This window comes from Pseudorasbora parva, chromosome 24, assembly GCF_024679245.1.
Source record: "Pseudorasbora parva isolate DD20220531a chromosome 24, ASM2467924v1, whole genome shotgun sequence".
Taxonomy (NCBI): domain Eukaryota; kingdom Metazoa; phylum Chordata; class Actinopteri; order Cypriniformes; family Gobionidae; genus Pseudorasbora; species Pseudorasbora parva.
Window position 1 is genome coordinate 9,890,287 of NC_090195.1, and position 26,901 is coordinate 9,917,187.

The window sequence follows — 26,901 nt, forward strand, 5'->3', positions numbered from 1 at the left end:
TCTTATTATTATCAATGTTGAAGCAGTTTTGCTGCTTAATATTTTTGTGGAAACCATGATATATTTCTTGAGGATTCTTTAATAAAAATAAATTATTATTATTTATTTTTATTAAAGAATCCTCAAGAAAATCTAAAAAAAATTTAACAATGTGACTTTACTGTCCCTTTTGATCGATTTAATGTGTATTTGCTAAAATAAAAGTTTTAATTTCTTCTTTTTTTAAATCGTACAGACTCCAAACTTGTATGTTAGTGTATATTATAAAAACATATCATAGGTCAAAGGTCAGCCTCACCTTGACATTTCTGATCAGTTTCATGAGGTCCCTTTGTGTGCTTATTGCCCAGTTTTCGGATGCAGCCAATGTCATTTTAACCCATTATATCCTGCTGAAACAGGGAGAGGGTTGCTTCCTGTATGTGAGAAATCAATAACCCTGAGATGCTCTGCTCATAAATCATCCTGGGCCAGGCTGAATGGTTCCAATCAATGCTGAGTGATCACCAAGCATGGAAGAGGGCCTGATCATCAGCGCAGTGGCTGTTTTATGAGCTCTTATGCTGTAGGAGAATTAACATATACTTATGTTTGATGGATGAAGCTCTGGAGAGCCCCACTCAGTGGTTTTATTGGCCTTTCTGCTCCTCTAACAGCCGTTATTTGTGTTGAAGAAGCAGAAACAAAGAAAAAGCTACACAAACCATCCTAAAGCATCCATTCATTAATTAAAAATGTTTCATAATTGATGAATGCATATACAAGTAGCCAAATTAACACGTTTTATTCATCTTAAACTTAACATTCTAAACTTAACCCTAACGTCTATGATGACAATTAAAAGGTTTAGCTATACCTTTAAATTGTGTCCCAGCACAAGTTAATACCAGACACAGGAAGTTTTATAGCTATTATGACTTTGAAATGTGTTAGAAATAGGAAATCAAATAGATTTGACTCTTCCCGAGCCTGTAATTTGCATTTGGCTTAGAAGGCAGATGGGGTTTTACACACACATATAAAGATGAGAAAGACTAAAAAAAGGAGGTTCACTCAAGAAAGCAGCCAACATATGGCTGTTATCTCTGCTTCAGACATGCAGAGCCTTTTTATAGGGTTTTAAACACCCACCTGTAAATCAGAATAAGTACATCACATGTTATACATTAAAGTAATTAATGCAGTATGTTCATATGTACTGAACTCTCAGGCAGTTAATCAAGCCGGTAACACAAACTCAATAGATTTGCTTCCTTTTAGGGATCTGAGATTGTTTTGATCATGACGTAGCACTCTAACTTGGCTTAGCGTTAGCAAACATGCTGTAACTTATGATAAACTAGTATCTAATTAATCTATACTGTATAAAACCAGCTATACAGTATACCATCATAGTATGTAATACACCCAAGGGTAGATTACATTCTACATGACTTTTGTATGCTTTGCTAACCTCTCTCTCATCCTCTCCCTGTGTGCAGTACACAACCGCTGTTGAGTACGGTGATTTATATGATTATTATGAGGGAGCGACCCCCACAGCGACAGATCAATATTCCGAGCCGCAGGTAAATGCAGAAATGTGTGATGTGTTTGATATGTCAATCATGAGGTGGCCCCTCCCCCTTTCCTTGTCCTATGTTCAGTACATTACACGGGCAAAAGTATGTGGTGTGGGTCAGGTTCTTAGCTTTGGTTTCCTGGTGGCGTCCTGTGAAGCTGACAAGTCATCGGGCGCTTTGGTACACCCTATACTACTGAAAATGTGTGTTTAAGGAGATTATATGGCTGTATACTAGATTTTAAGCACCTGCTAGTTAGCTTAAATAGCCAGACCCATAAATTACTGTAGCAGTTCACATACGTTTGCCCATGTGTGTCTGTCCATGTTTTTACTGGAACCTGTAAACTAATGTCTAGTGTGTTTTTACTGGGTTTAATAAAGAAAGAAAGAAGAAAGAAAGAAAGCTGTGAACTTATAGAATCAAATGGATGCTGTTTTTTACGTTTTTGGATAACCATTTTGGATAACCATTCACTGAAGCAAGCCTGAAATCTGCTCAGTTATGGTATCAAAACAAAAAATGTGACTACTTAAACCTGATGAATATGTCATTTTTAATATATATCCCAGATTTACGCTACAGTTCAAAAGTTTGGGGTTGGTAAGATGCTTTTTGTGTTTTTGAAAAAAAGTCTCTTATGCTCAAGTCTGCATTTATTTGATCAACAGTTCAGTAAAAAAAAAAACATAATATTGTGAAATATTATAAATAACTCTGGAAAAACAGTCTTCTGTGATTTGGTGCTCAAGTTGTTTTCCACATTGATAATAATAAGACTTTTTTCTTAACATTTTTGTGGAAGCCATGATATATTTTCTTCAAGATTCTTTGATAAATAGAAAGATCAAAATCACAGAATTAAAAAACAACAACAACAACAAAAACCTTTCTTTTCTCTAATGTTTAACATTTCTTAGAATTATCAATATTGATATTTTTGAGAATTATCATTATTGATAATATTGATAACATCCTTTTCAGGATTCTTTGATAAATATAAAGTGAAGGACAGTATTTATTTTAAATAGATTTTTAACAATTTAAAAGCCACTTTTGATCAAATTTAATACATCCTTGCTGAATAAAATGATTATTTAAAATAATAATAATAATCTTACTGAACCCAAACTTTTCAGTGATAGTATATCCCAAGTTATCTTGAAGCTCACTGAAGTGATCAGTTGGCTTATAATTAAAAAAATAAGTTATGTGGAATTATCAAGTTCACACAACTTTAATTTTTCAATTACACATGCTTTATTACTTTATTACTACTTTATTACTTTATTACTAAAAAATGGAGGAAACCCACTTAAAATTACTTTGAATTATTCAAATTATTAAATAATAAACAAGGGACATATGATGGGGCGTATGATGTGACTGGGCTTGAAAAAAATCAGTATGAGTACGGGGCGTATGATGAGCTTGGCAATGCGGCTGCGAACCCTACGTCCACTTATGAGGACAGTTTTGGGCAAGGGGGTCCGACACCTCCGAATGTGTAATTGAAAAAATAAGTTGTGTGAACTTGATAATTCCACAAAACGTAATTTTTAATTATGCATGAAGTTTTCTCACTTATTTAAAGTTAAGCCAGCTTCTCACTTTTTACGGTGCAAGTACGCCACATTTGAAGAATAATAACAGGATCTGATTTACCTTCTAACATGGATGCTTTGATGTGTTGTGTCTTTTTCCCTTCACCATAACCTTTTTCCAGAGAGTGAAACGTAGTGTCTCCATGAAAACGAAGAGGACGAGAAAGTCCCCAAAGTCTTTTTCCAAACCCTATAAGTACCAGGGGCCAAAACAGGCAAAAAAGGTAGCCCCTAAGAAGAAGAGAAATGGATACCTGCCACCGCCACCAAGAAAAGCTATTCTAGGGGTAACAGTACAAGTGTAGTTCATTTCAGAACCCATCAAGATCTCTCTTTCAGTGAGGGAAATCTCTGATGACAGTCTGAGTGTGCCGTCGGCCCCTTTTCTCTAGGTGCCGTCCTTACGGATCCGGCTTGTAACGCTTTTGGGACTGCTTGAACTGTGTTAATTCCTCCTTTCTTATCTTCTTCCTCTTTTTTTCTCACTTTGAAACTGCTATAGCTTAACAATGTAGATGGGGAGTACTATACAGACAGTGAACTTGACTACGGAACAGTAGATGCTTCCAAAACTCGGTCTCCTGTCGCAACCACTGGACCAAACCAGGTAATCTTTCGATTATATACTATGATGCTAGGGGTGAGGGACTCTAAAAAGTGGGACAATTCCAGGCACATGTATAATAAGGAAGTATTTGATTGAAATGACAAAGACAAAACAGTTCATGGCAATTGTTTTGTGTTTTTTGACTCTCGATCTGTCACTGCAAGGGAACTGTTTTATCCAACAACATAAAGCTGATATTCACCATTAAACCGCCAAGTTCTAAATTTAGCCAATCCACTTCCTGTCATGTCTGAAACTTTGGACATGTCCAGAATATCAAGTAGATATTTTTCAGTGGATTGTCATTCCGTTGGTTTTCAGCTTTCTGTTGTGGATGTCAATGATCTTTAGGGTTGGTTTCAAGATAAAAAAAACAGGAAAAAACAGCAATGTATGAATGGTCTATCTAAATCTAATGCAGTTCATTTTTCACACAAGCTGAATGATATCCATACGTTTTTGTCTTTTTGGCTGGAGTTTTAGTATTGATTGCTAAATACTGTCAGATAACCCTGAATATCATTGAGAATATGGCATAACCCATTTAAAACAGTTCCCTCAGTAAGTGACCCAAAGAGGGCTGATGTTAAAGCGGTCACATGCTTATATGTGGACCGGAGTGAAGTAACAAGACCTCGTAGCATTAGTCCCTGTTGTAGTCTGGCTGAATAGTTCTGGCACTAGTTAGCAGAACTATATTTAACAGAATCAAGCTCTTTCCCGGTCATTTAGATGTATTTGCAGGGCAATTATATGTCTATTTTTGATTTTGCGTATCTTATAATGAGCAAGAGTGTGTTTTTCTCAAATAAAATGCAAGGAGAAATCATCCCTTGTGCCTTGACAAATAAAAACTGGTGTTTCTTGACCATTTTTTTATGGTGATGTTGTGAAACATACAGTAAATCTTAGCTGTTGTAATCAAATGCAGATTTCAGAGACACATTTAATTGATAAGTTCAGGTTAAATATGATCTTGTCCTGCATTAGTTTGTGTATTTATAAACACTGCAGTGTGATTTATTTCTTCTTTTTTTCACCTCTAAACGTAATTCCTCTATACCATTATGTTATATGTGGACAAAAGACAGTCTGTCATAGACCTGTTTATGTGATCATTCAATTTTTTTTTTAAATAATTAACACATTATCTATCTCTCTGCTAATAACACACCAAAATATGTACATGCACATTATATATTGTAACCTATGCAATTTGTCATTTACCTAACCATAATTAATTTATGCCATAAATCTTCATCAATTAGTCAAAATACTTTTATGCAATCCAAATCATCCCAAATATTTTCATTGAACGGGACAAAGAAGTGTTACCCCAGCTAACAGGGAATATTCTTAGAACTTTAGCTAATGTTGTGACAAGGTTCTCTAAAAGGTAGAGCAAATGTTCTTCCTGTAACGTTAATAGAATGTTTGTTTAAAGTTATCTGGTCTTTAATAATGTTCTGAAAACGCTAACTTAAAAACATGATTTATTCATTGTTTATTGAGATTTGATATTAAATGCTTTAGTTGGACGTTTGTCTAACATATTTTTAAATGTTCCTATTGTTTGAGAATGTTCAGATAACAATCCAATAATGTTCGGAAAATGATCAACTGGAATGTTCCATTAACATTTGTATAACCAAGAAAAAAACGTTCAGAGAACATTCAGAAATAACACTTTTTTTTTTTTTTTTTTTTTTTTTTTTTTTTATAACGTAATGTTAGCAAAACGTTCTTAGAACATATTTTCGTTAGCCGGGACCTTGTTGCTGCCAAATTGATGTGATATTCTTAGTAAATATCTCATGCAATTAATTTTGCTTTTGCTTTGCGTACAGTAGTAGATTAGATACAGTAGCATTTGCTTTAACTGCTTAAACTAACATCCATCTTCCCTCGAACTCCCTTCCCCTCCGCCCGGCCGCATTGCTTGGGTATAATAAGGCTGTGGAAGAGGACGTTTTCAGTGACTATGTCACTGAGACGGCCCAGGCTGGTCTGGATCCGACCGCTGCCCCGGAGGCCGTGCTGCCCAGCGGCACCGCCGACCCCGTCGGAGTGGACGCGTATGACTTTAAGGAGTATGATCTTAAGGAATATGATGTGACTGGGCTTGACAAAAATCAGTATGAGTACGGGGCGTATGATGAGTTTGGCAATGCGGCTCCGAACCCTACGTCCACTTATGAGGACAGTTTTGGGGCCGCCGAAACCGACATCGATCAAACAGAAGTGACGGACGTAAGTATGACTCTCCTTCAAAATGAGGGTGTCATCCAGCAATCGGGAGTGTTGGATGTGGGATTCTGGCATGCATTGTTGGCTTCATAGTGCACCGTTTTGCATGGGGTCCATCCATTTTTCTGTTCAGTGCGTTTGTCATCACTAATCTCTCTCCACTGGATGTCATTAGCATGTTTTGAAGCATACAGACCACTGCACTGTTCCTCTCCCTCCCAATTCTGTGTATGCTATAGATCACAATGATTCACAGATCACTTACATTCACGCTCTCATACCTGAGACTCATGGAGCTGCTGTAGATTAAACTCCCTGTCAGCACCCTATCACCCATATTGCCCCGGGATACAGCAATTACCCCATACCACAGACCCAGCTGTCTGTTCAGACACACCCTTCTCCACCTCCTCCTCCTAAAGAAGCTCATACTTCCCCTCTGTCAAAACACTCCCATACCCGTATCTTACAGGCCACATGAGCAAAGGTTTGATGGCATCAGATCCTGCCTATTATAATGCTCCCCTCAGGTTAATCTCAGAGAATTTTGTTTTTATATATATACGAATGCTATATACGAATATAGCATCTTTCCTTTAGTATGTCTACCTCATACACTCAGCACTCTACACTAGCACTAACCTTAATTATCTATCTATCTATCTATCTATCTATCTTTCTATCTATCTATCTATCTATCTATCTATCTATCTATCTATCTATCTATCTATCTATCTATCTATCTATCTATCTATCTATCTATCTATCTATCTATCTATCTATCTATCTATCTATCTATCTATCTATCTATCTATCTATCCTTTGTTCTATCTGTCGTTCTATCCATCCATTGTTCTATCTGTCATATTTAACCTGTCTTGTTTGCAGGGTGGAGCTGCTGCTCTGGGGCAGAAAGGAGAGAAAGGAGAGCCTGCAGTGATTGAGCCAGTGAGTAAGAGGGCAATTCTGGACATTCCTCATCACAATATTACAGTTTATCTCAATCGCTTTTGCATATTTTTCGAAAAGGATTTCCCCGTCTGTGACGGATTTTTTGCGGAGTTTTGTTGCAAAACAAAAAGTGGTGTTTTTTTAATGAAACTTGCCCACGTTCAATACAAATCAAAGAATGTATAAAACTATGGGCCAGTGTCCGTGACGTCACCCGTAGGTTTCTGAAGAGCATTTCTGAAGCCCAAAGTGGGCAAAGAGGGCGGGACATGGGCGGAGCTGAGGTGACGTGATGGCTAACAGACAGCAGACAAACGGCAATCCCCACAAGTGGCTGTGCCCTTAAAAGTCCACTGAAATTTTAAGTTTTTTAGCTTTTAGTATGACTGTGTTAGTCTTAAAGTTATGAATAAGCTGTTATGTTCCAAAACTATGACAAAATTTGCATTTAGGAGATATAAGCATTCAAAATTGACAGTCTCCCACTCCTGTTAAAATGAATCTCAGATTTTGGTGACGTCATCGCAGACTTCACTTTCTCGTCAAATGTTCTGTCCAATCCAAAATGCTCTCTAGAATCTGAAGCCCGCCCCCTCCACTGCTGAAGCTGCGGCTGAAATCGGTCAGTTGTTAACACACATTTACTAATTTCTACATGGTGAAAGGCACATAGCACACTATATATGTGATAGGAAACGATTCAGTGTAAATATACTTTAATTTGAGGCAAATGAAGTCTGTTTTCACGTTAGTTTCAGGCACCGCAGCAGCACACACACCAACGGCTCTGGTCTAAATTTAGACTACAGAAACGAGAGCGCAGCGGGGATCATATGTGCGAGTCCGTGCAGACAACAAACATATCGTCCTATTTGAATTCTGGACAGAATGCTGCATTTCAAAGTGATATGGAGGAGATTATGGTGGTAAACAGTATTAGAGGAAACTGGCTTTACCAAACAGAAAGGTCCGCTCTTGCGCTCTAGTCAAACAGTATATTAACAAAACGCTATTGGCTGTTTCAAAAAAGGGGAGGAGCTGCTAACAGCTGGAGCCGTTTCAGGGGAATGCGGTGCGTTTCAAGGCACTTCAGTGGGCCTTTAATTATGCGGAACTTTAAGGCTTACTGTAATATAATTTAAAGGTATAATGAACTGGCTTTTTTTAAACTGTTGTATGAGGTCAACTAATGACGTCTGTGTGGTTTTTACATTTAAAAACATCATAACTAATAAGTAATAGGCTATTTTATATGCTGGTTTTGAGGCTCTCTCCTGAACGCTGGGTTTTGATGGGCGTGACGCACTGGAGACTTGGAAGTAAACGCCCACGGCTAGGATTGGATAAGATTTGCATATTTAATGAGCTTCAGCTCCTGTCATATCTATGCCCCTGTCAGTTCAGTTCACATGAGGGAAGGGTTGTTTTAAGAGCGGCAACCGGAAGTATTCAAGTACGTCTTTATCAAACAAACAAAATGATTTATTTCTCATCCACCCGCGATTGATTGGACTATTAATTTTGTATAACATAGCCCGCATGATCGTTTGATATAAGCGTGAACCGCGAGCACAGACATACACGTGCGCGAACGCGCCCTTCAAATGTCAAGTCGAGAGAGAGAGAGAACAGCAGAACAACAAAGGAATATTAGGAGATTCATTGGCCTGTCGACGCGATTCCGTTTCACAGCCCTAGATGGGAAGTTGGGCTTTCCAAACCCTGGCACATATGTGTCTGAGTCCAGCGTTCTAAAGATATGTTCTGTTAGACACGTATACATAAGCAAAATGATCTATAACAATGCAATACTATTACATATAAAAACAGCTTTTACTCACATAAGTGTGTTGCAACATTCCTTCTGTAGATCCAATATAAAAGAAATAGCGTTGTGAGATTTGTTTACAAATGATCCCGCAGTGAAATGAAGTGAACACCATTTCTTCCCTACGTCAGCTGGAACGTAATAAATAAAATGCAGCGACTGTGTTCTTCCACAACCAGGAATAGTACAATATCTTGCTATCTTCTTCGGCATGTTTATTGCTGCTGGCTAGCGTGATCTGATGAGTCAGTGTGCGGGGCTACAGAATTACACGTGCTTATTATTCTGTTGAGGCGATGTTTCGTCAGACGATGACGTCAAGATGCGAACATGACCGTTTTCTGGGTCTGGTGTCTATAAAAAAATTTCTTTGACTAAAAAGGACATTTTCAGCTCTGAAACTTAAAGGAGGGGTCTATGAGATTGACACTTTTTGAAGTTTGTCTCTAGTGGCCTGTCAATGAATTGCAGTTTAAGTCACTTTCATGTTGGATTCAAGAAAGCGGTTGATAAAAGTGCATGAAGCTAGCAGAGGTGGACAGTATTGAAGTATTTTTACTTTCCAGGTAATTTTGTTTTTCAAGTATATACTTAATCAGTGTTCTCATTTGGAAAACTTTTACTTCACAACATTCCACTTTGTACAGCAATAAATTTCATATTGAATATCATTTTATACTTAATTACATTAAAAATGTAGTACTGTATACTTTTACTCAAGTAAAAGTATTCAAAGTATTACTTGAGTACAAGTAAGAAAGTACTAAATGTTTAATGTAATTAAGTATTAAAGGTAAGAAAACATATAATGTAGTGCATTTAAAAGTATTACATTATATATTATGATTTGGAATGCAGTGAAGTAAAAGTTTTCCAAAGAAAAGTACTGATAAATGATATACTTAAAAATGTACTTGAGTAGAAAGTAAAAATACTCCACTACTGTCCACCTCTGGAAGCTGAATAAAATGTTTTTGTTTAAAAGTAAGGTTCTCTTCTTTCTTTTGATATATTACATGTTCAGATATTCATACAACAAAATATTCTAGGGGTAATGATTGTCAACTTTTTTCAAAAACGCTGGCGGGAAAGAGTTAAAATTAGTTTAACTGTTACAACTGTTTGCTGGAACATAAGAACTCTTATGTCTCATGTCTGCAGAAGTAGTATCTCACAAAACATCTTTCAAAATCTAATGTCTTGTGTCTGTAAATAGGGATAAAGATTGGGATTCCTATTTTATTACAATGGCGGGCCTTTTTTTTTGGCCAATTTAGCAGATATCACACATTCCTTGTCAGATATTAATGGAATATACATAAACGTCAGACAGATTTTGATAACGGAATGGATAATTTTGCATGTGGTGGCTCACACGATTGTTTAGAAGTTGTGAAGAGTGACCATTTCACTGAGCATCAACTCATCGATTTTAATAATCAAGCCTTGTGCATTTAGCTATTGGGCAAATTGTAGACAATAGTACTTACTATTTTGCTCACATCTGCCAAAACAGTTGCAAATTACTTTAATAAGACATTAAAATCTGATGTGAACAAGAAAATAATTGTTCGGGGATCTGTTTTGAAAAAAACTAATCTAATTTTAGAAATGAGCCAAAGTAAATGAACATTCATTTATTATTTTGATGTTGCAATCTGGTCAGTTTTTGATTGTAATTCTGCTTTTGTTGTCTGATTTATAGGGAATGCTGATTGAGGGACCCTCAGGACCACCTGGGCCTGCTGTAAGTTGCTTCCATTTTTTTTTACTGTAACAGTTATAATATGTAATATTCATCTAATGTGTTCTAGCTTTATGAACAACATTATTGTCTAAAATCCTATGGTAATTTGGTTATCCTTGTGATCTCATTATTGGTCTGTTTATTTCCATTTTCTTTTTGCCTTTAGGGACTTCCAGGCCCTCCAGGTTTACAAGGCCCTCCTGGTTCGGCCGGAGATCCTGGTGACAGGGTAAGAATTTGTTCCAGTCTCCAAATCCTGGCTATGTTTACATATGATGATCACAGATATTTTTAGGGTTAGTTAAGGTTTAGGTCTCAAAGTTTTTTCTATCATATTTTAGCTTTTGTTTTATGGAATTTGTCATTGACAAGAATTGAGGCTCTGATTAAGTGAACAGATATAACACAGAGGGAAAAACGTAAGCCTGAATGGGGTGTACTGCAGACTAAACAAGGAAGACAGAAAAACAAGTCTCTCTGTAGTAAACTGCAAAGACCCATGTGTCAGTAAACAGTACATGCTAATTTATTCTGAACAGGGTCATGGCAGATTCCTGACCCTAAGGGCACATTTACACCCTCTCTGACACGTTTAGTTTTCAGATGTGAAACTCTGAGCAGCTTTATTTAGAAACACAGATTAGACCAAGATAGGAATAGTTAACTGCCATAGACCTAGTCATTGTTCAGTGGGCAAATCGGGATGATTAAATGTAGCACAATTCTCAACCTCAGTCTTTTTGTATGCAAAATCCACCCATTGCTCACAATCTTAAACTGTTTGAGAATAATTATCATTAGGAATTCCCAAACCAACTCCAAAGCTGGCAGTCTGGCAGTCTGATGTTAGTTTTGTGTTGTTGGTATTGCACGTCTACGTAAAAACACTCTCTAACGTAGCACACACACACACACGAATGCTAATGATGAAACTAAATGACTCACTTGCATCACAATATCCTTCAGTTGTAGACAGATGCAGTTAGCAGTTTACAAGTAGCCTAAAAATGAAGGAAATAGGATTCAAATAGAGGATGTGTAAACTACTAAAAGTAAATGTGCATATCAACAAAATGTGAGACTGAATTGAACATTATGTAGGTCTTGAGTACTTCCTGTTAACGACTTTGTCTATCGTGCAAAAAACAAACTAAAGGCCGGTTCACACAGAATTTTGCTGTTAAAAATGTAAGACATATTTTGCCAAGTAAGACATGTTCCTGGATCAACATATTTAGTTGATCCTGGAACAACATTCATGTTTGAAATTTTAGTCCTAACCCTGTCCCCACCCCTAAACCTAAACCTAAACATAAACATAACTTCTCTCTAAAATCAGAGGGAAGAAGGTGCATAACACTAATAAAAGCACCAAACCATGCACTGTAAATAATATTTTAAAAAATAAGTTACCTGGTTGCCTTAATTTTGAGTTCATTGAAATTAAAAAAATGTTGTTAATACAATGAACAATTTTGAGAATCAACAACCTTTATTCAAATATTATTAAAAGATTGTGTAAGCATATTGGGTAATTGTGTGTGTTTTATTTGTGATGATGTGATACAATAATATTTTGAGTTTCTATTTATTGAAACAATTTCCTTCATTGTATCAACTCAACTTTTTTTATTTCAATAAACTCAAAATGTTATGGCAACCAGGTTACTTACTTTTTTAAGTTTAACCAACAATATTTTTTTTACAGTGTAGTTGTAAGCCTAAACTTGACATTAACTCTAAACCCTCAAATCTGATTGGTTTAATGGAATATTATTCCAGGATCAACCAAGAGGCTGATTCTGGAACATGTACTTGGTGAAATCACATTTACCAACATGGTCAATGAAATGAAAAAAGTGCAAGGTCTAAGACTAGTCTTTTAACTTGAGCACCCCATTTTAGAATGCCATATCTTGAGACGCTGCAAAAGACGTCCCTCTAGTGCGTGTTTACATTGAAAACAATGGAAAAGTAGCACAATGGAATGGAAAACTACATTTTGTGTCAACAGAATATTAAAATGACTTGCAAATTTCTTTCTTTAGTGTTATTTAACATCTGCCCGAGCTAAACCTGTAGCAAAAATAAAACATTGTGGTAGTTTGTTGTAATTGGATGTGGTGGAGAGAACATGGAACCACCTGGACGGGGATATGAAGCGTCGATTAGGCAAACATAATTGTTACACACCTTTGTTCATGAGCTAGAAAATGAAACCAAACAGTATCTTTAAAATGGGCAACTTCACTTAAGGGGAATAGAAGTGAGAGGTTTCTCTCTATTGCTGTTTGATCTTCCTCCCTTTCTCATTCCTGTCTTAGCATTTTCTTACCTTAGTGTTGACATGTCATGAAGTGTCAAGTTACTGATTTATCCTCTCTCTCTCTCTCTCTCTCTCTCTCTCTCTCTCTCTCTCTCTCTCTCTCTCTCTCTCTCTCTCTCTCTCTCTCTCTCTCTCTCTCTCTCTCTCTCTCTCTCTCTCTCTCTCTCTCTCGCTCTCTCGCTCTCTCTCTCCACTTCCTCAGGGTCCTCCCGGCCGTGCTGGTCTTCCCGGAGCGGATGGCATGCCAGGCCCCCCTGGTACTATGCTGATGTTGCCAGTAAGACCCCCAAGTCAGCCAAAACACTGCAAATTTGTCCAGCTTCTGCTGCACAACAGTTTCATGCATGTTTTCAGCAGTAAAAAAAAAACATACTTATTTAGAATATAGGATAGTGTAGTAGTTTTAAAAAGAATTAACCCATCTCATAATGAAATATTCACTTTGCTGCTTTTTCGTACGCAAGTTGAAAATCATGATGATATAAACAGTGACTATTATTTATATATATATATATATATATATATATATATATATATATATATATATATATATATATATATATATATTGTAAATATTGTTGTTGTACATCTACAGTAAATGCAAATTAAGTATTGATGAAGCATCTTTATATATTTGATTGACTTAGTATGAAGAGTATAGTATGTATGAGTATATGAGTATAATATGAAGAGTTAAACATTATGATACATAAATATAATTAATGAACGCATGCATACTTCATTTTAGAATAATAGTTTAGTAATACTATTTTTATATATAAATGTGTATGTTAATAGTAGATTTTAAAATATATTAAAAAAATCAAAACCCTAATTAAATAATAAAAATTTAGCTTATCGCATTTGATTAACCTTAAATGAATAATACGTTTTAGTATAAAGTACATATATATGAAAATAATGTCTGCATACTTCACTTCTTGTTGAGTAGTTTTCAAAAGTATTGAAAATACAAAATATTCATAATGTTGCTTTTCGTGTTTGATTGACTTAAATATTCCTAGTATAGTATATGAGGGTGTGAAATGTTTTTCTAAAGAAAAATTATCATTAATACTCTGCTCGCATTTGACAGTTCCGTTTTGGCGGTGATGGGGAAAAGGGTCCGGTGGTGTCAGCTCAGGAGGCCCAGGCTCAGGCCATTCTCTCCCAGGCCAGGGTGAGTATGAGACCAAGGCCAGGCGAGCAGAAGTAAAGGGCCAAATGGCCCCAGAGCTTCAGCCAGCTGTTTGCTAAGGGGGGAGGTGGGGGACTCTTGTCTGTTTGTAGGGAAGAGGTGGAGCGATAGGTCACAGGGTGGGGAGGGGATTTGCTCCGGCCTTGTTTGTGCTAAAACAAGAGTGAAACGGAGCAGTACAGGCTGCTTTGACTCACGCGGTGAGACTAGTTAAAAATACTAGTAAGGTTCACGACCTGCAGGAGGGCGACCCTGACAGGTGTTGCAGATTAGTGTGTGAGTGCTCAGATCTGTCCTTGACAAATGCTGACACGGCCCCAGCGCCTTTGTCTAAAGAAAGTAGATGTTCGCCAGTCACAGTGCCCGACTGATGATTTTGCCGATTTTGATTTTTTTTTTTTGGTTTGTGTCCCCAGCTCGCCATGAGAGGTCCATCAGGTCCAATGGGTCTCACTGGAAGATCTGGCCCAGTGGTGAGTTTCAATGACCCCATGACCTCTGCAGAAGTCCCATCCAATCAGCTTGCGAATGGCACTTTGACTGACTGAAAATCTAAGCAATGCAATGTAATGAGTCAAAGCTCATCACCATTATTTATGTACAAAACACATCACTGTCCCATTCGTTACAGCCCTGATGATTTCCCAAAAAATAATACCAGTATGCTAAATTTAAAAATATCAATAAATCTTTCAATCGCATACTTTTTTCAGTTTATGAAAATAATATATCAACTTTAAAAAAAGAAGTCAAATGTCAAAAATGTTGTGTTGAGTTGTTATAGTTTTAATGGTAAAAACAAGTATTCAAAATAAGTAATATTATTTACAATCTGGAAAAGAGTCGCAAATATATTCAAATACTTTATTGTAAAGAACTTCAGATTAACCCAAGTTTATAAATAAGCTTTTTTTTTCATGAAATTTGTAATCGAATGTCCCTGTTTGGTGTAGTAAAACATGTTTGCATTTTCTTCTGTCATTAGCCATAATTCTTGATCAGGATTAGGCATAAAATAATGTCATATATGTGAAAATGTGCTGAGAATATAACAAATGGTTCTAACCTTGGTCGGAGGAAAATGGGAATCATATCTTTGTGGCAGTTTGTGGCAAGTCTTCACCTTACAAAAGGTTGTCAAAAGCAAAAATGGTCTGAAATGCATGTCATATTTTGTGAAATGTGTAACGTGCAAGAGCACCAAGTATTGGATTTTCAAATTCTCAGATAAAAATAAAACTGATCATCCCACTGAAATTTCAGCACAATATATTTGATTCTACTTATTCTATGAGTTGAGAGGTAAGGTAACCAGATTACTGAACTCCCTGACCTTTTGAAACACGATGGGCAAGAGAACTCAAGCATAACCACTTCAGGTGAGAAATGATCCTGCTTAGAACAAAACTAATAGCAAAAAACCTCAAATAAGCATGAAAACCAAAACCATGTCATGTTATACTTATCCTGTGTAATTGACTGAGCCGGAATCAATGAGACTTTGAAATCACTATCTATATTTAAGAAAAGAACACAGCAACCGTGTAATGGCTAGTTGCGAATCCTCAGATGTCTTTTAAAAAGCAGACAAATGTGAATCTTTGAGCTTCCAAATTATTCTCTATGGCAGAGTAGCATTTTAGGAATAAATGCAAATCCGAACTCTTAAATTAACTTTAAAAAAAACACAACCTAGGGACTGTCTGTCTGGGATAGCAGCCATTTTGAAATCATCAGTTTCTCAATTGCATGTGGTGCTAAAAACAGCAGAACTCCCTAAAATATAGCCCTCAAAACAAATATGTCAACTACTTTAACTTTGTACTTTTATTCTGGGCTTACTCTAGGAGAGGGAAGAAAAGAACAATTAGGAATTATATTTGGTGTGAAAGATTGCCACCTGCTGTTTGATTGTTTATAGTGCAGGCATTTCCATCTTTCTGGAATGGTGTTAAAAATGAGTTGGTTTGGTCTAGTCTTGGACTAATGCATCTCTCTCTGGTGTCAAACACCTTCAGGGCCTTCCCGGTGCTCCTGGACTGAAGGGAGAGAGTGGAGACCCTGGTCCTCAGGTAAGACACAACATTGCTCACCACTCGAGGTCATCCTATCACATAACACATAATATTACATAACTACCTAAATACTTATCTAAACAATCATGTATTTTCCCACCTTAGGGTCCAAGGGGTATCCAAGGCCCACCAGGGCAAATGGGAAAACCTGGCAAGAGAGTGAGAGATTTTTCTTTATCTTTCACACGCATATACATTTCATGAATAAGCAATATTTTGCTTATTATATATATATATATATATATATATATATATATATATATATATATATATATATATATATATATAATGGTTCCCAATAGTCATATCATCTCTAATCTCTGTGACAGGGGCGTGCTGGAGCTGATGGGGCCCGTGGTATGCCTGGAGAATCTGGATCTAAGGTACATGAAATATTCTCACGCATTATATATATATATATATATATATATATATATATATATATATATATATATATATATATATATATATATATATATATATATATATATATATATACACACACACACATAAATAGTATACATAAATATATTTATCTGTATATATTATAAATATATTATATATATACATACGCACACACATAAATAGTATACATAAATATATTTATCTGGTCTTCTTCACAGGGTGACAGAGGTTTTGACGGCCTTCCAGGTCTGCCTGGTGAGAAGGGACACAGGGTGAGTATGAACATATGAACATACAGAGCAACTCAATAGACAAATACAGTAAACTGAGAGTAAATGATCAGGGTTGTATAGAGGGGGTTGTAAAAAGTAAACGAAAAGGTTCACAACAATAGTCCAGCTTTTGCTAATTGCTGTATTATCTCTTAGGTGCAAGATTTTAGAAAGAAAATATGGTAACTATGTATGTTGTGTTAAAATAAAATCTGAAGAAAATATATATATATAAACAAAATTGCATATATTGATTGCCACAAACAAGTCTGTTTCTTTCATATTCCGTTATCTCTTCTCAGGCTTTGATTTAGCAAAATGATGTGCTTAAAAGACATTCATTCATAAGCTGAATTCTGAATGATTATTCAGCCCAATTCGTTTAAAACTTCTATTTTTTTTTTGTAATTTCCCATCTTTCCCTATAATTGTTCTAACTTGCTTCCAAACAGTCATATTAAATGGCTTATTTTATCTTCTATTAGTATTTTGCGTAATAATATCAGAATGCTATTGATTAGAAAACTGTATATTTCTGTGCAATAACTGTCAATGGCATGTTTTTTGGCTACTAAAAGTAAAATTAATAGTTATTAAGGTACATGAATGCAACACAATTGAATAATTCATCATTATTTCCACCTGCAAACTAAAAATTGTTACAATCCGTATTTTCACCTTTATAATAAATATATGATACTGAGAAAAAGAGCTTCCTACTAAGGAAACCCTACAGTAGGGTTTTTCCAGCCTGTTCCCATCTCATCAAAGGTAATAATTACAGGATCCAAAATGGCTCCCTAGATCACTTGAAAGCAAAGGTGAAAAGATTATATATCAAGTTAGATGTAATAAAGTTTGGCGCTTCTTGTCTGTCTCTTTCTGACAGGGTGAGAATGGTCCTCCCGGTCCCCCTGGACCTACCGGAGAGGACGGACCAAGAGTAAGTGCTTTTCTGAATCACCTGAAGAACAAAAACTAAACTACCTTTTTATGATTTCATTGGTTCAGTCGTTATAATCATATTCACTTCCTCCTCTACAGGGAGAAGATGGAGAGATTGGACCAAGAGGACTTGCTGGTGAGAGCGTAAGTGTCCTTTTTTTTGAAGAAGAAGAAGATGAACAAATGCTTTATTTGTAGTTTGCCACCAGGGGGCAGTGACACCCAACAGCCTAATATGACTCTTATTAAAATTCAGATGAGAATACTTGCTCTTTTTAATCAGAAGCTTTCCATCTCTTTTTATCTCAGGGGCCGCGAGGTCTGCTCGGCCCTCGAGGTCCTCCTGGACCTCCTGGACAACCTGTAAGTGAATGAACTTTAAATTTATAATCTTGTGGATCTGATGCTTATTGCTCACTTCTAATCTTCCACAATTGATTCTGTAGGGCATTGCTGGTGTTGATGGACCACAGGGTCCCAAAGGAAACATGGTAAGAGACATGGATCTTGTAAACCTGGCATTTTGTAGATCAAATCAGAGTTGCAGATGCTGATAATACTTGTTGAGAGTAAATCTCTTTGGGTTTTGAATGTGTTTTGGCCTTGATGTATCTACAGGCCAAAAGCATTTCTCACTGAATAAACCCTGTGTAACAAAATAGTTCTGCATTTAGCGTATCAAATCCGAAACATCTTATGTTTTTCGGAACCAAATTATGACTAATGTAAACAACTAACTCGGGATAAATGCTAAGTTATGACCCCATAGAAATATTCAAGAGCTTTTTTCAGAACTAAACTGATTTGCCATGAAAAAGAAGCTACTCTGATAGCAGCTAACTAGTATAGTAACTAAACACACCTTAAACATTCAGGTGAACGTACTGTCACATATGAATATAGTTTAATCATAATGCAGTACTAGAATTATCCCAGCTAACAGGGAGCGTTTTTAATTTTTGAGAAAAAGGTTCTTTCAAAGCTATAAGCAAACATTATATGGTCTTTAATAATTCATTTTTTAATTTTATTTTTATGAAATGTTTTAGATGGGCGCTCATCTGATGTATTTCAGATGTTTCAGGAAGTAACATTCCCATAATGTTCGCAAAACGATTTAATGGAATGTTCCCTCAATGCTTTTAACACATTTAAAAAAATGGAGGTTTTGACGTTCAGAGAACTTTCGGAAATAACTTTTTTTTAATGTTTTTCATAACATATAGCAAAATGTTCTTAAAACATATCCTATTTGTTAGCTGGGCTGAAGCTTACATGGTATAATAGCCTGCCAGCTCTAACATTAATAATTAATAATAATAATTTTGTCAGCATCATGTTCACCGTATAAACATTTTAGCATCATATGTGCATCAGCAAATAAAGCACATATGTCAATTTACACACAAAAAAACTTAGAACATTTCTGGATTTGACATATTCAGGGTACAGTTGATGCAATCCGTCTTTTTCTGTTGAACAGGGACCCCAGGGAGAGCCGGGCCCTCCGGGACAGCAGGGAATCCCAGGAACACAGGTGAGAACACACACACTTCAGACACATAACCTTGCAGGTTTTACTGCAAGGTTTTATCTGGTTTGGCTGACTTTGGATCAAGCAATCCCGTGTCACGTACATGGCAATTTTCTTCTTTTAATTTTGCTCCCAAGGAAATGTCATCGAAATTAATAAAATCTTAAAGGTCATTAAAAGTCTATTTTTAGTTATGCTAAATTCTGAATTATATCTCTAGTGCAATCACTTTTTGCAATCAATATTTTGGAAGGAAAATTAAATTAAATGTTAAATTTAAAGCTAAATAATTAAAAGTGCGTGTGCGTGTGCATGTGCGTGTGTGTGTGTGTGTGTGTGTATATATATATGTGTGTGTGTGTGTGTGTGTGTGTGTATGTATGTATATAATAGTATATAGAAAATAAATGAATCAATCAATCAACTTTATTTATATAGCGCTTTTACAATGACGATTGTTTCAAAGCAGCTTCACAGTGTTAAACAAGACAATATTGCAATAAAATATGTATTATTAAATATAATACATATGTTTTATTAAATATTGAAATAAGTATATAAAATACATATTTCATTAAATCATTATACACTAAATTACATGTATGAATTGCCACAAACATGCTAGTTTCGTCATATTTCATTCTATCTACATTTTTTTTTTAAATTGCCGTAGAACACTGAACCTGAAATTAAGTATTTTCTCGTAAAATGCACTGTAGTGTTTTATTTACAGCTTCGAAAAACTTTTACAGTGATTTCACAGTAATGGCTTTGATTTTGCTAAATTACGGGATGAATTCTGAATTATTATTCAGCCCAATGGTGGAATCTTCATGGATCTTCAATTTTTTATTTGTTATTTTTGGTCATTTCTCATCCCTCCATAATTTTTCAATCTTACTTCCGAACTGCTTTGTCGCACGGAATCTCAGAGGGCACTGTGAAATGATCTGAAATATTTCTGTAAGCCTCTGCTTGGGCCCAGAGGAAGTGTGCAGCTGAAAGCGTCTCATTCATAACGCCCCACCTGCAGCGGTCGAATCAGAGCAGTGAGCTCAAATTTCCCTGGAGTGAACCCCTGGTCAGCACACACACTCTTACATTCACAAATACACAGAATCAGACACTGTAAACACATACGGTAATCACGTGAGTACGCGCACACACTTCAAGCACACTGTGCAAACACGAATGACCCTGCCAACACCACCACAGGGACAATACAATACGTCTATTATTATTGGGTGTAAGTCATCAGATATGACTCTTCTCTACCACACACCTATCCCTCTACCCCCCCCCCCCCCCCCGCCCTGCTGCCATGGCAACAAAGCTTGACGTTTGCTGTCTATTTTCTGTTGTACAGGGTCTTCCAGGTCCACAAGGCCCTATCGGTCCGCCTGGAGAAAAAGTAAGTCTTCCTTAGATTTTATGCATAGAATTCTCAGGAGAACAGAATGAGAGCAGAAAGAAAGAGTGTCCAACATATCATGGTGATATAAAGCTTTAGATAATATTGTTGGGTCTTTATCCCTTATATTTGTATGCCTTGCTCCTTTGCGTTGGATAAATGTATATATGCAAATATTAAATTGAGCTTCAGTGCAGGATAGATGTGATTTAATCTCAAAACATCATTGGAACATGCATTCATTTTCGAGCGTACCTCCTTTTTCATAAGACAGCTGGTTCATTATTCAGTGCGTGTTGTTTCCTGTAGGGCATCTGTGGTCTGAGAAATCCTTCTTAATCTAATCGAAGTTATTTTTCTCTGTCTCTTCATACAGGGTCCTCAGGGAAGGTCTGGTTTGCCTGGATTGCCTGGCGCAGATGGACCTCCTGTAAGTATCATTGATGCTGATATATCAAGTTATTCATGTCTACTAAACTACTGATTGAAATACATTTCAGGGTATCATTATCATGATTTAGATTTAACTGATTCTTTATCTTTATACGCATTTCGCATACTAACATGCTCCATATTGTTAATATAGAAGCAGCATCATTTTCGGGGAACGTTACTTTTATTTTTATTTGTTATTTATTTAGTTTATTTTAAAAGTAATTTGCTACAATATTGCATTCCTTTCTAAAAAAGTAACTAACTGTGTTACTTAGTTACATGGAAAGTAATGTGTTACTGTTGTGCTGTCAATCAGTTACAATTTTATTTTTTTTAAACGATTAACTAAAGTTTTCAATATATGTTTATATAATAATTTCACATTTAGTCTACAAATGAATGTTGAAACAACATAAAGAGTATATTTTAAATATGTGGTCTAAAAGGTAGGAAATATAGGCCTACAGCAATTGAATAAACTATCAAACACTTCACAGTCTTCACTGCATAGTGCATACATTTTAAATTAAATAAAAGATTAATCCTTATTAAACATACAACAGTTCAGTCAAGAGCATTGAGTGATGTTCTCTTTGTCTTTTGTTCTATGATTAACATTATTGTGATTAAGTTTATTGGCTGCTGTCACTTTAAGACCTGCCGAACATGACGTGGATCTGACACACCTCCGATGTCCTCACAGCTCTTTACGGTCATTTAAGGCTTTATTTAACTGACAATGCGGACATTTTGGCAGACTTTTGTGTGTTTTTGTCCATTTAAGCACAAAAGATAACTCAATGTGGCCGCTTGCTGTGTGAAGCGGCATTCTCAGTGCAGCGTCACACAGAGAAGGACATTTACTGACAGCATGCCAGTACAGATTTAAGTTCTTATTTTTGCATCTCACTTGAATGGTTTAATAGCACTGGACTATATGATAGCGCGATCATTTACTGTACAGCAGCCAAAGGATGACTGAAAAAAATGGATGCTTCTGTAACTGCGTGAAACTTTTAACATGTTAAACTGAATCAAATGTATCACATTCATTAAAGGGTTAGTTCACCTAAAAATGAAAATTAGCCCATGATTTACTCACCCTCAAGTCATCCTAGGTGTATAATAGCATATTTCATAGCAGTGACTGTTGCTCTGTTTTTGAAGTCCATAAAAATGCATCTGCCCGTCAAATAACGTGCTGCACACAGCTTTGGGGGTTAATAAAGGCCTTCTGAAGAGAATCAATGCTTTTGTGTAAGAAAAATATCCATTTGTCTTACACAAAACTTTAAAATATAAATTTTTCTTCACACAGCATGCAGCCACATTGAGTTATTTAAAACTTTATAAAGTAAAGTTTCAGCAGATCGCCTTTCTTGGAAAAGTGTTGAAAGTGCCTTCTCGCAGTTCAAGATGCTTAAGCGACTTCTGACCATAGACAGTAAAAGAAATAGACGCAGCGACCCCATAGACTTCAACGGCGAATTGTGAAGTCAATTAGAAGCACTCACTTTCTGATGGCTGAGCGAACTGCGCAGGCTCAGACTGAGCTTGACTACGTAGATGTGACGTGAGCCTCCTGTCTGACAGATGTAGGTCTTCTAGTAGTTGTGGAAAGTGAAATCTGAATCACGTTGTTTAAATGTTTTCTCCCATTGCTTTTGGCTCACTATGGGCTTCTCCCCATTCTTCCCCCTTGACTTTATCAGACTCTATGTCTCCACTTCCCCCCGACCATAGACATAATATACGTAGACGCCCCATAGACTTACGCTGCCTATTGGAGCGGACGTATCAGCGCGGCGCCATCTTGGATGGGTCCCCAATGCGCCGCCCCCCGCATTTATTTCTACTGAGGAAGATGTATTCTCAACTACAATGATCATAACTCCCCGAGTTTTTACCGGATTTTCACACGGTTTGGTTTGTTACAAACTGCAGAGACTTAGTTATGATACAGGACGCTGTCACACATTGAAAAATTCTGCTTTCATGTAGAAAGACTTTGTATTACGAGCTTTAACTAAGACATATGGTAGACTATGACATATTGATAAATGTATAAATGAATGAATTTTATATTTTTTATATAGAAACCAGTTTGATTGTTCATTTGAATTTATTTCTCTCACACACTCACACAGGCATATTGATAAATGTATAAATTTATGAATTTTATATTTTAATAAAGAAACAAGTTTGATTTTTCACTTAGATTTATTTCTCTCTCTCTCACACACACACACACACACACACACACACACACACACACACACACACACACACACACACACACACACACACACACACACACACACACACACACACACACACACACCTTCTGTAACACATACAAGCTCCCATATATACTGTACCAGCTCAGAATTATAATTTTTTTAAAGGCCTAAAGTAAACGTTATAATTCCAGGTCATTCCAGCATTTTACATTACCCTGTCAGGCTTGCAACTGCTGGGGAGCTAAAATTTTGCGTTGTGTTGCAGCCTTACTTTGTGAAATAGGCCTACAGACACCACAAATGACACAAGCATGAAATGATAATGATGTATAAATTGTAAAATAACATAAATTGTTGTTCAATCTTACTTGTGAAATGTAATCCCATGCGATCTGGTATCAATATTGCGTTATTGCAACCGTAAGCTGCATAAAATACAGGCATAATTGCTCGCTGTCCATTGACTCTGAATGCTAGTGTTGAGTGGAAAGACCCAACCAATATGGCGGCGACGCTGGATCACGCTCCAGCACATCATGGGGCGTCTACGTATATGATGTCTATGCCCCCGACTGCCTCATAGACAGTAAAAGATTGCCTGCGAGTGTCTCCTCCTGTCTAAACGGTAATTTCTCAACTGTGCGACAGGGTCGCCTTGGTTATGACGCAATCGTTAGCCTATTTTTACAAAAACAGCTTCTACGGGGCGATAGTGTAAGATACAAGGTAATGGAGCCTTTTATGCATTGTCGTGTTTCTTTAGAAATGGACAAATGGAGTCTTTAAACACCTCAGATGTAAAGTTATTCACTGTCAGAGTGACTCAAAAGAATGGGAGTCAATGGGATGCTAACAGCAGGTGATGGCTTGGTTAGCAATGGCCGCCCCTATGGGTGGAACGCTTTCCGAGTGCTAGCTTACCCCCTTGCTTCTGACGAGCGCGTGCGTACCTGTTAGCGTAAGCCTTTGAAAATGCAGAGGCACTTTTTCGTTACATTGAATACAGAAGGCTATTGGCCAAAACTTTACTTTATAAATTTTTAAATATGATATTTTTCTTACACAAACGCATCGATTCGCTTCAGAAGGCCTTTATTAACCCCCAGAGCCGTGTGGAGCATTTTATTTGACGAACAGAGGGATTTTTTAACTTCAAAAACAGAGCAACAATTACTGCTATTATAAAGCTTGGATTAGCAAGGATTTTTTTTTTTATATAACTCCAATTTTATTTATCTGAAAAAAGAATGTCATATGCAAATATGTAGTAAATCGCCTAGGTGCATTGAGTTTTGGGTGAACGATCCCTTTAACACGGTCATTTTGACAGCCCTAGTTATGCTACTAACTAGTTTATGTTACTTTTTCTAATCTGGGCTGGGCTTGCTTGTTTGTTTTTTAATAAGACACATAAAAAGTTCCCTTTTTGGCAAATGTAAACTCTTTCACACCCGAAAGTCAATTGAATAAGCCTCAGGCTAAAGGGAATGCAAATTCATGCCTGTACAGTGGAGGGCGCCGCTCAAACAAACCTTTCAGCTGTGCTACCTTTCTGGTTTGCTGAAGAATAGGACACATGAGAAGAAAGTTCAACACTTCATTTGGAGGAATACTGAATCTGTTTTTGTGCTTGTGACATGAGTAAAAGCATGTTTACATTTAGTCTAAAACTTCAACAACCATCATGTCCACACAGTCCACAAAACACATCTGCATTTACTCCTGATTTCTGTCAACATGGCGTCAGGAGAGCTGTCGGTCAATAAATGGGAACGGAAAGTACTTAGTACTCAATAGTAATTCAGATAGTCAGACACTAAACAGTTGGTTATGTCTCTCATTTGTCACTATAATAAACACCTTTCTTTATTCTACAGGGACATCCTGGTAAAGAGGGTCCACCTGGAGAGAAAGGAGCTTTGGTAAGCAAGCAAGCACAATTTTAGTATTTACACTGAATATGTCTTAATCTTAGCTATCAGACCAGTAAAACAGCCACATACACACAAAAATGAACAAATAATATATGTGTGTGTGTGTATATATATATATAACTGCCATTTTTTACATTATACATTTAATCTCAATTAGTTTGAATGTTTAAATCAATTTCAGATTAAGAAGTCAGTTTTTGATCAGTGTGTTTAGCTATAAACCTCTTGCAAGGTTACTTCAGCCACAGATTCCTCACCACACACATTTAATAATTTTTCAATGTTGTCATTTTCAGGGCCAGCCTGGTCCCCAGGGCCCCATCGGCTATCCTGGCCCTCGCGGTGTGAAGGTAAAGCGTGTTTTGTGTTTGATAAAGATTTATTGGTGTGCGATCAGTTTGTGAGATTTGCTTGATTGCATGCTCTCCGTCTTACAGGGTGCTGACGGCGTTCGTGGTCTGAAGGGAGGCAAAGGAGAGAAGGTATGCATAAATCTACATCTTTTCTGAGCGAAGATACAGAGAAAGTGTCCACACTATGGTGCACCCTTAGCTTGACGTTATAACTTGTACTAAGAATCACTGCAATGACATGCTGGTCAGTAAATCTGCATATAAAGAGTCCATTAGCTACTATATATTCTGTGCACTTGAACATCACATCATAAGTGCTGTTTAATCATGCAGAGAGAGTGTCATAACACTTATTCAAGACACAAAATCACTCCATCACCATTAAGTATGCCCAGATCCACGTAAACCTCTTCTTTTTCCCTTTTCAAAAACCATTAAAACATTTTGAAATGATTGCTAATCAGATTGCAGTCTCAAATGTTTGAGAATGATACTCAATTGACGGTGGGATTGCAGTGCAATCATAACAAAACTGAATATCTAGCAGTGTCCATATACACATAAATAAAGCATTAGTTGAGTAACAATACAGGTCACAAAGTTGCATTTTGCAAATGAATGTGAAAGATTCAGACTGTTGCTTAGTGACAGAAAATGAGAATTCAATCATAAATCAACACCAAATGGTAACAATTAGCATAGTTTTAGTCATTAACACACTTGTATTCAAGTGTATTTCAGCTAAAAAGCTCCATATATACAATATTGTACCTGAATAAGAGTCATTGATAGTGTTGCAGTACTGCGTCATTGTCAGCAGATGGAAGTCTAGTGCAACTACAAATAATTAATTGCTGCATTTATATGCAGAAGCTATATCTTCATCAGTATATGTTTTCCATAATGTATTTTTTTCTCATCCTACTTTTCAGGGTGAGGACGGTTTCCCGGGTTTCAAGGGAGACATGGGTCTCAAAGGCGACAGGGTAAATAAACAGCATCCAGCCCATGCTAATTTTACCCTATGAAGGGCTGCACTGATTAGGTTGCCTTCTGTGTATGTTCAGGGTGAACTTGGATTGGCCGGACCCAGAGGTGAGGATGGACCGGAGGGCCCGAAGGGTCGTTCGGGCCCCAACGGTGAGCCTGGACCCCTGGGACCTGCTGGAGAAAAGGTACACTGCTTGTTGATTTTCAGTTTACTGTGATTAGTTCATTAGCAAGGCG

At 36.7% G+C, this 26,901-nt stretch overlaps 1 protein-coding gene across 1 annotated transcript in view; it reads left to right on the forward strand.

Moving 5' to 3' along the window:
• The window catches only part of col11a1a (collagen, type XI, alpha 1a), a 119,583-nt gene that overhangs the window by 51,652 nt on the left and 41,030 nt on the right, over positions 1–26,901 (forward strand). The window contains exons 8-32 of the mRNA XM_067434472.1: positions 1,482–1,568; positions 3,669–3,773; positions 5,727–6,023; positions 6,909–6,968; positions 10,505–10,546; positions 10,713–10,775; positions 13,075–13,149; positions 13,969–14,052; positions 14,487–14,543; positions 16,089–16,142; positions 16,251–16,304; positions 16,475–16,528; positions 16,769–16,822; positions 17,712–17,765; positions 17,867–17,911; positions 18,077–18,130; positions 18,214–18,258; positions 19,251–19,304; positions 20,668–20,712; positions 21,089–21,142; positions 25,265–25,309; positions 25,618–25,671; positions 25,759–25,803; positions 26,607–26,660; positions 26,742–26,849. Coding sequence (XP_067290573.1) covers positions 1,482–1,568; positions 3,669–3,773; positions 5,727–6,023; positions 6,909–6,968; positions 10,505–10,546; positions 10,713–10,775; positions 13,075–13,149; positions 13,969–14,052; positions 14,487–14,543; positions 16,089–16,142; positions 16,251–16,304; positions 16,475–16,528; positions 16,769–16,822; positions 17,712–17,765; positions 17,867–17,911; positions 18,077–18,130; positions 18,214–18,258; positions 19,251–19,304; positions 20,668–20,712; positions 21,089–21,142; positions 25,265–25,309; positions 25,618–25,671; positions 25,759–25,803; positions 26,607–26,660; positions 26,742–26,849 — 1,743 coding nt within the window. The remainder of the gene's footprint in view (positions 1–1,481; positions 1,569–3,668; positions 3,774–5,726; positions 6,024–6,908; positions 6,969–10,504; positions 10,547–10,712; positions 10,776–13,074; positions 13,150–13,968; positions 14,053–14,486; positions 14,544–16,088; positions 16,143–16,250; positions 16,305–16,474; positions 16,529–16,768; positions 16,823–17,711; positions 17,766–17,866; positions 17,912–18,076; positions 18,131–18,213; positions 18,259–19,250; positions 19,305–20,667; positions 20,713–21,088; positions 21,143–25,264; positions 25,310–25,617; positions 25,672–25,758; positions 25,804–26,606; positions 26,661–26,741; positions 26,850–26,901) is intronic.